General features: G+C 47.9%; 1 protein-coding gene across 3 annotated transcripts; it reads left to right on the top strand.

Annotated features, from left to right (window-relative positions):
- The first annotated feature begins 7,046 nt into the window (after positions 1-7,046).
- LOC123399934 (tropinone reductase-like 3) lies at positions 7,047-15,848 on the top strand. 3 transcript variants are annotated; one of them, XR_006610456.1, is made up of 8 exons: positions 7,055-7,328; positions 7,413-7,529; positions 8,890-9,024; positions 9,114-9,239; positions 12,884-12,985; positions 13,794-13,977; positions 14,187-14,269; positions 15,447-15,848. XR_006610456.1 is itself a non-coding variant. In XM_045094324.1 (7 exons), exons 1-6 carry the CDS (start codon positions 7,197-7,199, stop codon positions 13,941-13,943), a joined length of 762 nt encoding a protein of 253 aa, XP_044950259.1. In that variant the 5' UTR covers positions 7,055-7,196; the 3' UTR covers positions 13,944-13,977; positions 15,447-15,848. The 3 variants fall into 3 exon arrangements, 2 of the variants coding, with proteins under 2 accessions (XP_044950260.1, XP_044950259.1); XM_045094324.1 differs by lacking the exon at positions 14,187-14,269; XM_045094325.1 differs by lacking the exons at positions 12,884-12,985; positions 14,187-14,269; positions 15,447-15,848 and having other exon boundaries at positions 7,047-7,328; positions 13,794-14,183.
- Positions 15,849-16,673: the final 825 nt, after the last annotated feature.

The following is a 16,673-nucleotide window of genomic DNA, read 5'->3' as shown; positions in this document are numbered from 1 at the left end:
TTGCGAGCCTCCTCCAGCGAGGCTCGGGCGTCGTTAGGGTTTGTGGAGGCGGCGATGGGCGTCTTCAGGCCGGCGAGCGCGTCCTGAAGAGTGTCAGCGGTGACAGTAGCAGGCTCACCAGCGTCTGCTGACGCCTTGCCATGAGCCGTGCTGGTGCCAGCGCCAATGACCATCACCTCCACAACGTTGGAGACGGTGGCGACATGGTATGGGGTGAAGAACCCCACCAACGGCGGAGGGCCGTCGAAGACGAGTACATTGCTGGGGTACACGTCATGTGTAGGCATCTCCGCGATAGAGAGCCTACTGAAGCTGGCGCACCGCACCTCGACATCGAAGTCCTCGTCGAAGTAGCGAGGACCATCGTTGAGACGCATGTCGCTAAAGAGAATGTTGAGGTTCTCCATAGCAGCGACGACGACGCTAGGAGGCGCCTCGTCATCGGAATCTTCGTTCGAATCCGCATGGCGGACGGGGACGTCGATCATCACCGGTGTTGCCTCATCGAAGGCGGGCTCCACGGGCATGCAGATCGATCCGGACGTGATGCATCCGGTGGTGTAGGTGTGGGGCCCCGCCCAGCGCGTAAAGCCAGCCGATGCCGCGATCGGCCCCACGGTGGGCGCCAAATGTCGGTGAATACTCACAACATATGCCATAGGTAGGCTAAAGTCGGTGAGAACCGAAGGGACAACGGAGGGCGTTGGGGGCGAGGTTGGTACAAGCATGGAACGCACGATGTACCCAGGTTCAGGGCTCTCCGGAGAGATAATACCCCTAGTCCTGCCGGAGTGTATGATGTATATGGATGGATTACAAGGTTGCCCCTGGAGCTGTGTTGAGGAGGAGGAAGAGGGGAGCAGCCGGCTCGTCTCTTCCTCTCTCTATGTGGTTGGTGAGTGTGTGTGTGTGTGTGATCTGTTGTTTGATCGACCGACCCTCTGCATGGAGGGGGACCGGGGGGTTTTATAGACGAACCCTCCGGCCTACAATATGGATAAAGGGTATAAGAGTGGGACCCGGCTGGCAGCCTCGTCGGCTGACCAGGGGCCCACAAGGGTCTTGTCTTGTCGCTTAAGGGGCCCGTCGGCTGCGAGGTCCCATCTGGCTGTGGGACCCGTCGGCTAGCCAATGGAGCTCTCGCGTAAGGTTGATGCATGATACGCATGGTACGACCGGCATCGTCCAGCGAGATTCGTCATGGGCAGACGGTACGGCCGCCTCCACTGTTCCCATGCCAAGTGCAGTAATGGAGTGGGAGTTTGACGGCCGACACTATGATGGGTGATGGATCAGAGCCGGGGTAGGTCAGCGGCGTGGCCGCCGACGTTGGTACCTGCCGTGCACTCCAATCCAGTACCTTTGCTGACGCGTAGCCACCTTTAATCGTAGGGTCTCGTCATGACCTACGATCTGATGGGACTTGAGATCCCCCGCCGGCTAGCCCATTTGGCTAGCCGGCTTGGGCATGGCCACCTCGTTCCTAGCCGGCTGGCTTGGCCTAGGCGGTCAGGAAGAGGTAACCGTCTGGCCCGGCCAGAGAGTTGGTCGTCCCGTCCTCCAGCCGGTAGGTGCTGCCTAGCCGGCCAGAGGACTTGGGCCTTGGAGAATTATACTTGGTCATTCCTTTTGGGCAGGAGATGAAGGAGCAGGCCCGATGAACCTACCCCGGGGTTATCCCCCCGACATAGAGCCTCTGGGGTTGTCCCTCACTGGAGTAATGGCCATGAGGTTATTATCCACCGCCTCTTCATCGAGCTTCTCAGGATGGACTTGGGTCAGATCATCCGGCCATTCATACTGCCACATCGGGTGAGCTCTAGCCTCAAGGGGTTGAATCCTACGCTGGAAGAAGACATCCAAGAGGTCCATCCCGTACCCCCCCTTCCGGATCAAGGACACCACCGCTATCATCAAGACCTCTATGTCGGTTTTCTCCCCCGTGGACAAGGTCAAAGTAGGGGCCGAGTGGATCCTATCAACCGTGAAGGGAGGTAGGCCCGACTGACCCTCGCCGACTGAGACATCTCAGCAGTAAAACCAAGAGTCATGCCATTTCTTCACCGAGTTCAGAAAGCTCATCTGGGGAAAGCTACTTTTCCCTCTAAGCTGAATGCCTAAGCCTCCGCAAAGCTGCACTACATTGGTCTTTACCCCCGAGGAGGGAGACTTCTTCACGGTCATCACTCGACACATGAACAAGCGCTTGAACAAGCCCCAATGTGGATAACATCCAAGGAAGTTTTCGCACAATGACACAAATGCCGGCAGATATGAAACAACGTTGGGAGGTAGATGGTGGAGCTGAGCCCCGAAGAAAGCAAGAAATGCTCGGGAGAAGGGATGCGGAGGCAGAGAGAAACCTTGCTCGATGTGGGTGACCAAGAGCACCCGCTCGTCATTCTGGGGCGCCGGCTCGATCTCGCCATCCCCACGCAGTCGCCAACTCCCCTGGGAGATCAAGCCTTCCCCCTCCAACTCCAACAACCGCGCCTCTGTGATGTGGGATGGCATCCAGTTGCCGTGGATTCACCCTCACGGGAGCGCTACGACGCTTGAGGAGGATCCACGCGGCCCGCTCTTAGCTTGCTCGGCCTTCGACGTCGCTCCCTTCGCCATGGTCAACGGCGGAGAAGTGGGAGCCGGAGATCGACACGGACAACCGGCGATTCCTGTCTTTGGTGGCAAGTGGCGGGGGCGGAGACAGGAAGGACCTGGTCTCAGGGTGTGGTTCCTTCTCTCCCACTTCCGTCCCGAGCCTTAAATATATACCCGATAAGAATCCTTATCGAGTGCATCGCCAGCCGAAGGAGGACCTACAGTATCCCTGGGATCACGCGCACTGTAGCGTGACAGCGACATTACATGCACGGAAATTGAGGTGTCACCCTACTACTTCCACTACCCACATCTCCATCAAAACCACCGCCCGCATGCGCTTCCTTTATTCAAATAACCGCAAATTTTTTGTCCCACCTCATACCCCGAATGGATCCCGTATCCACGGCGCGTGACGAGGTGAGTCGAATGATCTTTTCGCTCGCCCCCCCCCCCCTGATCACTCGAGAAATCAATGAGGTGACCTGATCGTCCTTCCCTCAATACAGGCGGGGATCTGTCCCCTCTCGCCGATTGAGCACGCAGAGTTCCAAACTTTGGTATGCCTAATTCATGGAATGTATCTCCCTGAAAGATAGTCCAGCTCTGCCGGTTATAGCCGTACCCGTGTTCCTGGACAGTCGGAATTCGTGGAAGTTTTCCGAAAGTCCGAATGACCCAACTCCGCGCTACAGCCCAAGAATTTCCAAGACACCGGAGACATCGAAGAAAGTCATTCACTCGGTCTGCAAAACCTCAACCGATTCGTGGGCTACTAATAGGGTTGTACATTAGGGGTAGGCCTACGGAACTGGTTCCTTAGGCCCACCGAGGACCCCTTACGTACATCAGCGTCCTTAGAGTGACCATTGAAGCCTCGACCTCATTCGGTTCAGCAACCATCACTCGGCCTGCTCAGAGTCACTCGGACCACCTTGCGTCAGTCGGACGCATCCCGCCACTTGGACAATAGCAAGGTGGAGGCACCGAAGAGGCAGCAACGACCAAGGACTTAATCCATCACATGAAGTGCAGTGAAGACTCACGTTACGAGTAATGCTAAGGGTTAAAGTTGTCGTTTCTAGTAACTTCCCTCTTTATTAGCATTAATTGCCTTGTAATGAAGCTGTGCCGGTCGTGGCAGCTACTGTATAAGCCACTCCCGGGCTCCAGCTCAAGGGTTAGCACTTGTAATCTTTTGCACTCCCATAAGAAAACACCAGCCTCAGGGCTCGAGACCTAGGGCTGTTACCACTTCCGAGTGGAGCTTGAACTCGTAAATTCGAGTGCATCCGCTACGCCTAGTTAGACTTCGCCCCTTCGTTCATACCCCTAGGTACTATTGTCAGGGTCATTCCCATGACACTAGCTGCAATGCTTCTGCTTTTAAACGCTCAGTCTCACCACGTATGTGGTCCTGTACCTCTATCATACGAACATTCTCAGCATCGATCTCCCCGTGGATCATGGTTACCTCAGCCCGAAGCCTAGTCATCTTTGTGTTGCACTCTTCTTGGTTTTCTGACATAACCGGTGATACTAGAAGATTTGTCATCTCCACCGTTAAATCCGCCAAAGCTTGAGCCGGTGTCTTGTCTGCCCTAGCGGCCCCTGAAGCCTACGCTGACCCGCCAGCGCAGTTAGCTGCTCTGGCGACGGTGGAATTATGTGTCGAAGAGGTTCCTACCATGTAGAAGACGGCTTGGCGTGGTAGCTCGATAAACTCCAAATCATCCGTGCAGCCCCCAAGCCCACCATCAAAAAGTGGGCAGATCGACTTTGTGTCGCCACTCGATGACTCTCCGTCGTCATAGTTGACGAGGGTATCCCCGCTGATCACGGAGTTCTCCGAAAGTTCAGCCCCCCTGAGTAAAACCAACGATAACGTGCTTCCGACCGGCTTGAACACGGCCGGGGTGCTTGCGCCGAGCCGACTCGACGATGTCGGTGCAGACGTTTGGCTCGTGTACTGATGCTTCAATCTTGCCGATGAACACGTGGATCTTGCCGAAGGGGACCCGGTACCCGTACTCGATCAAGACGGCCTCGGGACCCGAGTCTAAGTTGTCGATGTAGAGCTTACCACGACAACTCTTGGTCATCTCTCCAATCACGTATCCCTCAATCCCTAGAAGAGCCCCCTTCAAGAACTCAACTCCACCATGCGTCAGCCCCACGTTGGGAGCCAACTATCGTGGTTTTGTCATGACACATGTCCTCGTGAAAGGACTAAGTCTAGGAGCCATCGCAACTAGGTGGCGACTTGAAGGGGTTAGTCAGGAAACCAGAGACGCGAGTTTACCCAGGTTTGGTCCCTCCGATGGAGGTAAAAGCCTACGTCCTACTTTGTGTGTATTAATGGTGATGATGATCTTGATTACAAGGGTGCGGAATCGCTAACCTAGCACTCGCGGGTTTCTAACTTGTCCTCTCCTCCTCAAGGGCTCCTCTTTATATATGTAGGTGGAGGCCGTGAGATTACAATAGAGTCTGGGTCATATTGCAACTCGTGTCCTCTTCTACTTCTTACTAACTTGGGAGGGGAAGAATCTCCACATTTCCCTTGATGAGCCGCCCTCCATGTGATGGTCTTGAGCCGGCCTCTTGGTGAGCCACCCCCTTGGGCCTTTGCGTCTAGGACCTCCTGCCCAAGGTATAGTCCAGGCGGGTTATCCCCATGGCGGGTTAATTTGTGGGGTATATCCCCAACACTGGGCGCTCCCGTCACGTCGGTCCCAACAACCCGACCCTACCGCAAATTGCACCAAATCCACCCCGCAGAACTGCCAGATCCATTTCTTGGTTTCCTCTCTTCTTCCTCTGCGCGTCGTCCGTCTTGCAGCTCTGCCGTCGCGCGCGCTCTGTCGCCAAGTAGCCTCTGCCACCCCAGACGCTCGGTCAAAGGGATCATCTCTCTCGACCTATCAGTACAGGACGTCGTCGCCGGCCCTAAAGACACCACGATACGTCCGACAGCTCTGTGGCTGTGCCTTGTGCCGGATGTGTTTGACAGAATGTCTGACTGGATTTGTTGGTCAAATTTTTAGGAGAAATGATGGATTCTGATGCTTCGTCCGATGAGGAGTATGGACAAACGGAGCTTTATCAACTGATTTAAGATGCGTTCTTCGATTCATCGGATTCAGACGAAGAAGTGGACATGATGATGCTCATGAGCATGCACTAGGAAATTGACCGGGAAGTGGAGCACATTCTCAATTTCAAGGGCTCAATCAAAGGGAGAAGAGTCATCAACTGGGGCAGGGTATCCGGAGCAATGCTACTGCAAAAGGATTATTTTGATCCGGAACCAACTTTCCCGGCGATACATTTTTTTACTGTGGCTGATGTTGTTGGTGAGATGGTCACGATGGGGAGAGCACATGCCTGAAAACACTGTCAAGTTTGTCTGTGTTGTGGTGAAGGTGTTTGAAGCATAGTATCTGAGAGAGCCAAATGCACATGACACAGAGAAGTTGTTGGCAATTGGAGAGGCCACATGGTTTCCAGGAATGCTCGGATCAATCAATTGCATGAGTTGGCAATGGAAAAACTGCCCCAAAGGTTTGTGAGGAATGTACCAAGGTCACAGAAAAGAGGCCATCATCATGCTAGAGACGGTGGCATCACATGACTTATGGATTTGACATGCTTTTTTTGGAATGCGAGGTTCTCACAACAACATCAACGTGCTTCAACGATCTTCGGTGTTTAGGAGGCTTTGCAACGGGGAATCACCTCTGTGCAACTATACCATCAACGGTCGAGACTACAACACGGGATACTATCTTGCCGATGGCATATATTCTCAATGGGCTGCATTTGTGAATACCATATCCGAACCACATGACAGAAAACAAAAGCACTTCGCAACAATGCAGGAATCAACTAGGAAGGATGTGGAGAGGGTTTTTGGAGTGCTGCAAGCGTGTTGGAGAATTGTTCGTGAGGCTGCAATGATGTGAGAACAAGAAACTTTGTGGCAAGTGATGATATATTATGTTATTTTGCATAATATGATCGTCGAGGATGAGGATGATGGTGTAGCCTAAACCAACGATTTCGAAACACGTGGAGAACAAGTTGAAATTTCTGAAGATCAAGATGCAATCTAGCTTATGAGTTTTCTACAGATGCATAAGAATCTCTAAGATCATCACGTGCACACGCAACTACTCAATGATCTGATAGATCATATATGGACCCACAATGAGAATCAAAAAGTAGATGATTGATTATACACTTCAAATAAAATTACTGTAAACACTTTTTATGTTAGATATTAATATTATTTTATATGTGACATTTATTATCGAATGATGATTTTGTATGAACTTGAAATTTCAGATACCAGGCATGGAACGAAATACGAGGGACCGAGGCACGGAACGAAATACTATGACGTATAGAGTGCCGGATTTGACTAGCTGTAGATGCTCTAAAGCGACGAGCGCAATCGGGTCGCCCGGTCCGAGCGGATATTCTAGCCACGCCGTTCTACTTGCCTTGCTTCCATCGCCGCGTCTCTCACATAAACGCACGCTTCCATCGGGACAAGACAGCCGCGAGCAGCAAAAGGGAGCACGGCGAGGCCGGCGATGGAGGTCAAGTGCCGGCGTCTGGAGGGGAAGGTGGCCGTCGTGACGGCTTCCACGCAGGGCATCGGACTCGCCATCGCCGAGCGCCTCGGCCGGGAGGGTGCCGCGGTCGTCATCTCCTCCCGCAAGCAGGTCCAGCCACGCCCCTCTTGGGCTCTCGATTGCGTTGGCCGCGTGGTTTGCTTTCTCTGATCGAGTGATTTCTTAGCGCTGCAGAAAAACGTGGACGAGGCGGTGGAGGGCCTCAGGGCAAAGGGGATCACTGTTGTGGGGGCCGTCTGCCACGTCTCCAACGCCGAACAGCGCAAGCACCTCATCGACACGGCCGTCAAGGTGATATTTATGCTATCTATTCTTTGTTCGGTGGTGGTGGTAATGGTGGGGAGAGAAGTACCGTTCGACTGCGCTGAGGACTGGGGCTCTTGGGTTACAACGTTGCCAGATTCGTTACTTAGAGTTGCGATGTTAAATAGATCGGCACTCTACATTAGAGTTTCGGCCCGGGTGAGGTTTTGGTTCACGAGACTGTGAGTTGGTCCTAAATATTGACCAAATTTTGCATATCATTCTTGTTGACTGTTAGACAAAATAGGAGAGGGCAAGACTGCTATTCTGCGTCCCTGATTGTTTCAACTTCAGAAATCAGATTCTCGTAGGAAAAATCATAAGCTGAAAAAACAGCTATTTGGAATCAGCTTTTCTAGTGAAGCTGAAGCTGGATTCGGGCCATTTTCAGTGTAATTGTCTGAAGCACGTCCAAGTCTACTTCAGTGAAGCAAATCCACAGGTGATGCGAAGCCAACTGGAGTTGAAACAAACAGGGCCAGTAAGGCCCAGATGTTCGGCTTGGAGGCTTGAAGTGTGAAACGCTGCTGGCCGTTTGATTACGTGTTGGCCATGTGCTTGCGTTTGTGATGGAAACACAGTTGACATCGAAGGATCAGCGGGGTGTTGCCGATATGGCTGTTGCGCTGTAGCAGTATCCATTCTGAATAAAACTGTTTTCTTGTGAAACCAGAGCTCTCATTTGGAGAGCAGTACATGTGTATCCACAACTATGGCGATCGCTGCATTATTTTTGTTTTGCAGCTGCTGCTTAGTTCTACTTATTTTTTCTCTGCGTCTAATGATGTACGAAGAGTTCATGGTCAGCATTTCATTTTGGGTGTATCTGAACTGTTCTTTTATCTTATACTTATGATTATTGCAGCCAGGTAGTATTAAAATGATTGTGGTAGTAAACAAGTTGTTATTCCCTGGAGATAGAATTGGGGATTTTTGAGGTGGTGAGAACATGGATTTGGGACATAAGAGAGTTAGTTTGGGGAAGAAGAAAGAAGAAATAAGAATTGGGGAGCGGATAGCTGTACTCTCGTTTGATAGGCAATACAATTTTATTTTTATTTTTTGCGGAGATATGCAGTACAATTAAGATACAAGGCTTTATAAAATTGACACATCCCCACAGATATTGACCTGAATCACATTACCAGCATGTGACACAGCTCCACAGTAGCGACCTGAATTACACCACCAGCATGTGACACAGCCCCGCAGGGTCAGAAGATCAAAATAAAGCGTCTCATCTCCTTCTCTTGCCCTTGCTATTCATGCCGTTTCTTAGCATCAACATCAGGCGATCCTGCTCTGGTAGAGGGCTGGTCCATGACAAAACTTAATTTTGTTAATGCAGAATTTTGGACATATTGATATTGTTGTCTCCAATGCTGCTGCAAATCCTTCTGTGGATAGCATACTAGAGATGAAAGAACCAGTTCTTGACAAGCTATGGGATATTAATGTCAAAGCATCTATTCTTCTACTGCAGGTGAATTAGTGCTGCATTCTAAATCCTAATATACATGTTCTATACATAACTGTCCCACAATTAATCACTTTCCATTTTTCTTATGTTAGGACGCTGCACCACATTTGAGGAAGGGATCATCTGTGATAATAATTTCTTCAATTGCTGGCTATAATCCTGAAGCAGCTTTATCGATGTATGGTGTTACAAAGACCGCCCTTTTTGGCCTTACGAAGGTATATGCTAATCCTTTTGATTGTTGTGTTAGTGCACGCGTACTGGTTCATATCAACATTGTGAAGAATTGTGTGTTAGTGTGGTTAATACCCACTTCATTTCGATATCTTTGTCTACAACCCATCATGCACACAGACCATTGAAGCATCAACTTACCGAGAAGTGATTTCTTATAACCTATTAAAAGACCATAATGGAACCACCTAACCTTTTCAAAGGATTAAGTAGGGGTGGAGAGTAGATGTGTTGTAAGAACTGCTCTTGGTTCGCTGAATGGGCAAATGTTTTAACGATGACTCTTGCTTTCATGGATACATATAGCGAAATGGGAGGACTAGTTATCTTGATGATAAATATATTGTATATAGAAATTTATGTATCCTAGGCGAGTTAATTGATGGACTTGCTTCAAGGAGGAGCATATGTATAGGTAATACGTAATTTTATATGAAATTTATCTCAATCAGATGAGACATGCTGCTTGTGTGTGGTGCCACTTCATCTTTGGAAAGCAAAGCTACCACTGACAGAGTGGGGTATGCTCCTAAAATATTAAGCAATATTATCTACTAATAACAAGTTCATATAGTTGAATTTGTGGCTGTAATAAGCGATTGGATTTCGTCACTTGCGACCTTGAGTAAGTTATTGAGTTTGATTCTACATTCGCTCCAAACCCTTACACAACTACAAATATGCTTATGAGTTGAGATATACTTTAAAGTGCACAATTAATCAGATTCAGTGATTCACATCTGGCAAATGCCTAACTGTGATTTAGTGTCTATGAATATGCACACTGATGCGCAAGCTTGATAGAGGTTAACGAATTAGCATGATGAATCTTGCATTCGCACATACGGATAGATGTTGCATGTCTACAGTTTAGAATACCACATAGCCCGGATCTGACAGAACATTGTATACTTCCGTGGCAGCTGAAGTTGTATTACAAGGTGGTTTATTCCCATCATGGGGTATTCATGTTGTAACTTCGTGATCATATTTTATTGTTGATTGTTGATTTTCTGTACATGTGACAACTTATGTGTGTGTGCACATGATCTTGAATTGAATTGCCTAGTTGCGCATCTCAAAAGAATTTCAAAATACTCACTTACACATCTTCAAAAATCTGAGAAAGATCATGTGCAGCAAGCAAACTGTTAGGAAAGCAACTTATCTGTATTGAAGGCCCAAGGGGCATATATATATTACACATGACTTGAGGTGCAAGGAAAGTAAACATAGACTAATAAGGACTCCTAGACTAAGACTAATACTAATAGACTAATAAGGACTCCTAGACTAATACTAATACTTCCTAACACCCCCCCTGAAATGCAAAGCGTATGCAATAGCATTGCATTTGAAGAAGTGTAATACTAAAAAACAATGATAATCCAAATCCGCGTCTTGAGAGTGTCGTCGTAGCATGAAGAGTCTTCAAAACTTGTCGAGTCGTCGAAGGAGAGAACGAAGAGATGGCACATCAGAGGTAGACACCGCATCACTTGAAGATACAAGATAAGTATCAAGAGAAGATTGGTTGTCAAAAGAAGATGGCACATCAAGAGAATAAAGCATTGCCCGGAAAATCATAGTCCATGACAACCGTCGGCGAAAGAAGCTCGGCGGATAAGGCACGATGGACGTAGATCGACAATGCAAAAGAAGTCCAGAAAATCCTATAGAAAACAACAAGAGCAAGTAGGCCACAAAAGTTGCATAGAAAGGATCAGGACCGGAGAAAAGGCTAACGGACTAAGGTATGGTGGACTCGCATGGCATGAGAAAACAAATAATATCAACGGATTTGGTGGACGCAGCAGAAAAAAAACACAAAAAAAAAAAACACATGCTAGGCTAGATGCAATGGCAGCGGAAGATGATAACGAGGCCAAACAGCAGAGTTGTAGCAGCATTAATCGCACGTAAGCAGCTAACAACAGAGAGCACCAAGTAGCAGGCTAGCAGCTAGTGCAGACAAGCATGCAGCAGCAGCCAGCGTAGCAGAAGATAGCAGCAGGTACGCACACGGAAGCAAAGCAGCACACGTCGTGCCAAGGTAGCATGCAGCAGCAACGTGCGGAGCAGAGGGAGCGGCGGCCAAGAGGAGCAACACGTAGTAGCAGGAGTAGCACCACGTAGCAGCAGGCGGCGGCCAAGAGGAGCAGCACGTAGTAGCAGGAGTAGCACCACGTAGCAGCAGGAACTGCTGCCCATGTCGAAGGCAGATGCACGAGCAGTGCAGCAAAGGGCAGCTGAACGAGGAGAGCAACACGTGAGCAGCCACAGCCGAAACAGCAGCTCGGGGAAGTCCTTGAGGTAGCCGAACTCGGCGACGTTGCAGGCGAGCGTCTTGGGGTGGTTGTCGTGCATCTAGAGCGCGGCGGCGTAGAAGCCCTCCTTGTCCGACTTGCCGGTGCCGCGCACAGCCGCGGAGGTTGCAGGCGAGCTTGAGCGTCGTGAGCGGGTCGTGGGTCCAGGCGGCCGCGAGCAGGGAGCGCACGCGCTCGGCCGGCGTGTCGGGCACCACCTGGAAGAAGAAGTCGAGGCAGGGGTTGCCCGAGTTGGCATACGTGGCGGAGCAGTTCTCCGTGAGCGCCCTCCGCGGCGTGAGCGCCGTCTTCATCTCCGCGTCCGACGGCGCATTGAAGGCCGCGTCGAGGAGGTCGAGGAACGGGTGCGACGCGTCGGTGTCGTCATCGGCAGCCGCGCCCGCCGCGGGGGACAGGCGCGGAGGGCGGAGGCGGATCCGATCTGAAACACGGGCGGGGCCTAGAGCACGTCGAACTTCCAGGCGAGACGACGGAGAGCAGCGGCAGCCGGCGAGATCAGGCGTGATCCGGCAAACAGCAGAGGAGACCGGCGCCTCGAAATTGCGGAACTGGCGGGTGGCGGCGATCCGATCTGGTCCTCGAGCGGGGAAAAAGAAACTGCACGATGAGGCGATCCGATCTGGAGACCAGCAGTTGGTGACGGAGCGATCAGCTTGCTCGTGTTCAATCCAGAGACGGGGCCTGGGAAGGATCCAGCCTGGAGTTGACCTGCAGGGGAGAGTAGCGGGCGTGGAGAGCTGCCGCTACGAGAGACAGAGAAAAGGAGCGACGACGCGCGAGATTGGATCGGGAGGGCGAGTTGCGGCGCCCGAAAAAAATAACCTAAGCTCTGATGCCATGTTAGGAAAGCAACTTATCTGTATTGAAGGCCCAAGGGGCATATATATATTACACATGACTTGAGGTGCAAGGAAAGTAAACATAGACTAATAAGGACTCCTAGACTAAGACTAATACTAATAGACTAATAAGGACTCCTAGACTAATACTAATACTTCCTAACACAAACATGTACACTTGCAAAAAGTGTGTGCCTACAAAAAAATAAGACTAATAAGTAGTCTTTTGTTTTTGGGTACCCATGCACATAAGATAAGATTTGTGCACTTCTTTTGCACATGCGCTTGCTGCACATGATTTTTCTGATATTTGTTTTATGGTGCATAAGTGTGACTTTCAAGATCGTATGCAGTCACCCAGTGCACAAATGCTTTTCCCTTAAACTGTCAGGATATACATTGTTTTACACCTGAAGAGCTATTTTCTCCACTGACTCTGTCCATATATCTATCCATGTCCAGGCTCTTGCTACTGAGATGGGCCCAAATACCCGTGTTAACTGTATAGCTCCTGGTTTTGTTCCTACACGTTTTGCTGGTTTCCTCACAACTAATGAGACCATTGTGAGTAATTTCTGATATTCATCGTACTCATGTCCTTGTATATTTTGGTATATCTGGTTGGTCATAATTGTACCAAAGAGGAAAACCCCTACATTACTTACAAGGAAAAGTGAATCAAGAGAGCAATTGTACATTTTTGAAAGTTTCTTGATGAATAAGATTTCATCACTCGCCACATATTTGATGCCATATACTGCTGACCCAATCTTATACTACATAGAAAGCAAACAACATGAGACTATTACAACAATCTCCCACTTGAAAAGATTAAGTGATCTTAGTACTTTCTCAATCACAGGCAGTTACTTATCAGACGTATTACATATTCATGGATGGCAATTGTAACTATATATGCCATGGTCGGTATGATTATCATTGTGGCGATTTCAGTTAGCTAATCCATTGCTTTTCTTACAGTCTGCGAGTACTTCATTGTTTTTATTTTACTTTAAATACTCATGTCGTCTTTTTAGTATCATAACACTTTGATCTTCAGAAATAATGTTGTTTCGAACAAATACAATATAAAAATATCTTTTATGACAAATCTAGCAATAACAATTTTGATATTGTCCATTTTTGTACTTCTTCCTGTATTGATCATCAAACATAAAAATGTTGTTTGACTGGCAAAAATTCTAAGACTGCTTATATTCTGAATGGCTTGTCATTGCTCTCCTCAGTCATAAATTAGGTTCTTTTGAATGCAACCTATTTCAGAATAATATAGTTGTAGCTGTACCACCAAGTAAATCTCATGTATGTTTGTTCCATGAACATATATGTACCTAACCAAATAATTCTACAGAGAAATGAGCTCATCGAGAGGAGCATACTTAAGAGATTGGGTAGCGTGGAAGACATGGCTTCAGCCGCCGCTTTCCTGGCATCCGACGATGCATCCTTCATTACAGCTGAAACAATTGTTGTTGCTGGAGGAACACAATCAAGACTATAGATCTGGCTGAAGTCTTGAGTGCCAATCAGCTACAGTTGAGTACATTGCCATGATCAATAAATATAGTTCTACTAGTAGGTCTAGTACAACATTTCAAGCGTGCTTAGATATAAACAAGATGCACTGTAATAAATTTGATGTTAATTTCGTTTGAGGCGCAATTCAATCTTGCTAGGACGAATGATGGTCTATTGGCATTGTCGTCTGAACATTTATTGTTGTATAACATGCGTTCATGTATAGGAATTGCGGTAAACTGGCAGAGTATGGGATTGCCGCAGCGTTTCGGTGGTTTAGTTATTATTTTGAGCCAATGAAACATGCAGGTTGAATTGCTATACTTAAGTCTCCCTACCTCATTCATACTTGCACCCTTCCAGCTTTCGTATGTGTCTTTCTATTTCTGTTTTTCTTGCTTGTGATATCCTATTAATCATAGGAAATATTTGCCCTTCATTGTTAAGTTGTTATTACTGCATTGTCTGAGTCTATTTCTAGGAGCATTGTAGCCTTGTAGGGATGGGTTAGGTTTTCGACTTGCACAGTTTGTTACGAGTGGCAACGTTCTGAAGGTGGGTTCCCTTTAACTCACAAATATTACTGCACTATTTGAGTCTATTCACTTGGAGCAACGAGCGCGTCAATCCCACCATTTGCAAACTCGATAGTTTCTTATGCAACATTGAGTGGGATCTCCATTTTAGTGATCACATTCTTCATGCCTTAATCTTATCTTCTGCAAACTCGAGAGTTTCTTTTGCAACATCGAGTGGGACCTCCATTTCAGTGATCACATTCTTCATGCCTTTTCTATAGTTGGAATATTGGTCATGGTAAAAGTATTAAATTTTGGCATGACATTTGGGTTGGGGAGTGTTCCTTGAAGGTTCAATTCTGGGATTTATTCTGTATTTGTAACCAACCTGATTGCACTGTCTTTCAGTTTTGGGATGGGGTAGATCTTAAACTCTCATTTAGGAGATGCATCGATGTCAGGGGTCTAGATAAATGGAATCAGCTGCTGGAAATTATCCACGGGATTACTCTTTCTGAGGCCCCTGATACCCCATTTGGATGTTGGAATCAAATGGGGTTTACTCTGTGAAATCCTTTTATAGCACTATTAACTTTGGAGGTGTGGTTTCTGCCATTAGTGATAAACTTTGGAAAAATTTATGCCCGCAAAATATTTATGTTTTCCTGTGGATGAGTGTGTATAATAAAATTTTAACCAGAGATAATTTAGTCAAGCGTAGGAATGTTGATGATCCTAGATGCTTATTTTGTAATGAACTGGAATCTGTTCAGCATCTATTTTTTGACGGTGTGGTTGCAAAATGTGTCTGGAATCTATTTGCTGATTTTTTTCGATATCGCAATATCTCCTGCTTTAGTGATATCTGTGCCTTATGGCAGTCTCAAAAGAAAATGCCAGTCCAAAATATGATTGCTGTTGCCTACTTGTGGAGTATTTGGAGACTGAGAAATGAGTTTTGTTTTCAGGATCGGTCTTGGAGAAGTCTGGATGCGTTCTTGTGAAGCTTCGAAGTTTTCTTCGGCAATGGGTTGTGCTTTGCGACGTCACTCAGGAGGGAGTGCTTCGGCAATTCATCGCTAAGCTGGATAAATTTCGAGGAGAACTTCTTCGCATCACCTGGACGTCTTTGCATGCCTCTGTCTGAAGCAAATAAAATCTTAGTTCTTCAGTGTTTTTTGCGTCTGTAGTCTGTACTGGTGATGATGCTGCTGGTGATCCTTAGTAGTTCCTTTTATGTCTGGGACCTGTTGTTTCTTTTAGTGTTGCTTTCTGGGCTGTATAACTGATTCTCTGTGGCTTCATTAGCAATGAAATGGAGCAGGGGGGAACCCCTTTTATTCAAAAAAATAAAAAATCTTCATGCCTTATTCTCGTCCTTCTCAGACCATTGCTGCTCTTGCTAGTTGATGGTCGTGGCACTAAAAGGCTACACATGTTCAAGCTGAGGAAGTTCTGGATCAAAATGTCGGGTTTCCTACAGGAGGGACGCTTGGGCCAGGGAGGTGACTCATATTGATCCATATCATGTGGTTTTCCACAAGCTTAGGAACACTCGCGTGAGGGCCGTATTCGCTGCTGAGGACATGGAGTCGTGCTTTCTTTCCGAGACCAAGGTGCAGTCTCATATGGCTCTCAACGTCATCCTTCGGCTTGATGAGGCTCAGGTATCCGGTGTCTCTCCCTCGAGAAGGCCGGCATTAGGAGGAGACTCAAGCGTCGTATTATCAGTTTAATAGTGTTGAAAAGATAAAGATCATGAAAAAACAATGTGCAAGAATCGCAAACCTTAAGGAGGGAGATGCAAACATGAAGTTCTTTTATCACGGGGTAAACTCGAGAAAGAAGGAAAAATTTTCATTCATCACCTCGTTGTTGGAAAAGATTGGACTACGAAGCTCGAGGACCGGGAACACATTATTGTAGGGAAACGTCGCATGTGAAATAAAAAAGATTCTTAGGCTCACCAAGATCAATCTATAGAGACTAACAACTACGAGAGGGGAGAGTGCATCTATATACCCTTGTAGATCGCTAAGCAGAAGCGTATATAACGCGGTTGATGTAGTTAAAACTCTTCGCGATCCAATCACGATCCGTCCCGCGATCTCATCACGATCCGTCCCGCGATCCTATCACCATCCATCCTGATCCAGTGCCGAACGGACGGCGCCTCCGCGTTCAGCACATGTGCA

Source organism: Hordeum vulgare, chromosome 5H (assembly GCF_904849725.1).
Source record: "Hordeum vulgare subsp. vulgare chromosome 5H, MorexV3_pseudomolecules_assembly, whole genome shotgun sequence".
Taxonomy (NCBI): Eukaryota; Viridiplantae; Streptophyta; class Magnoliopsida; order Poales; family Poaceae; genus Hordeum; species Hordeum vulgare.
Note: the sequence above shows the minus strand (reverse complement) of the source record. Positions and strands in the feature narration are given on the sequence as shown.

Coding starts and splice junctions, on each gene's coding strand:
- LOC123399934 (XM_045094324.1), top strand. CDS start 7,197: ATGGAGGTCAAGTGCCGGCGTCTGGAGGGGAAGGTGGCCGTCGTGACG. Junction 7,530..8,889: donor TCATCGACACGGCCGTCAAG/GTGATATTTATG, acceptor TTGTTAATGCAG/AATTTTGGACATATTGATAT. Junction 9,240..12,883: donor CCCTTTTTGGCCTTACGAAG/GTATATGCTAAT, acceptor ATCCATGTCCAG/GCTCTTGCTACTGAGATGGG.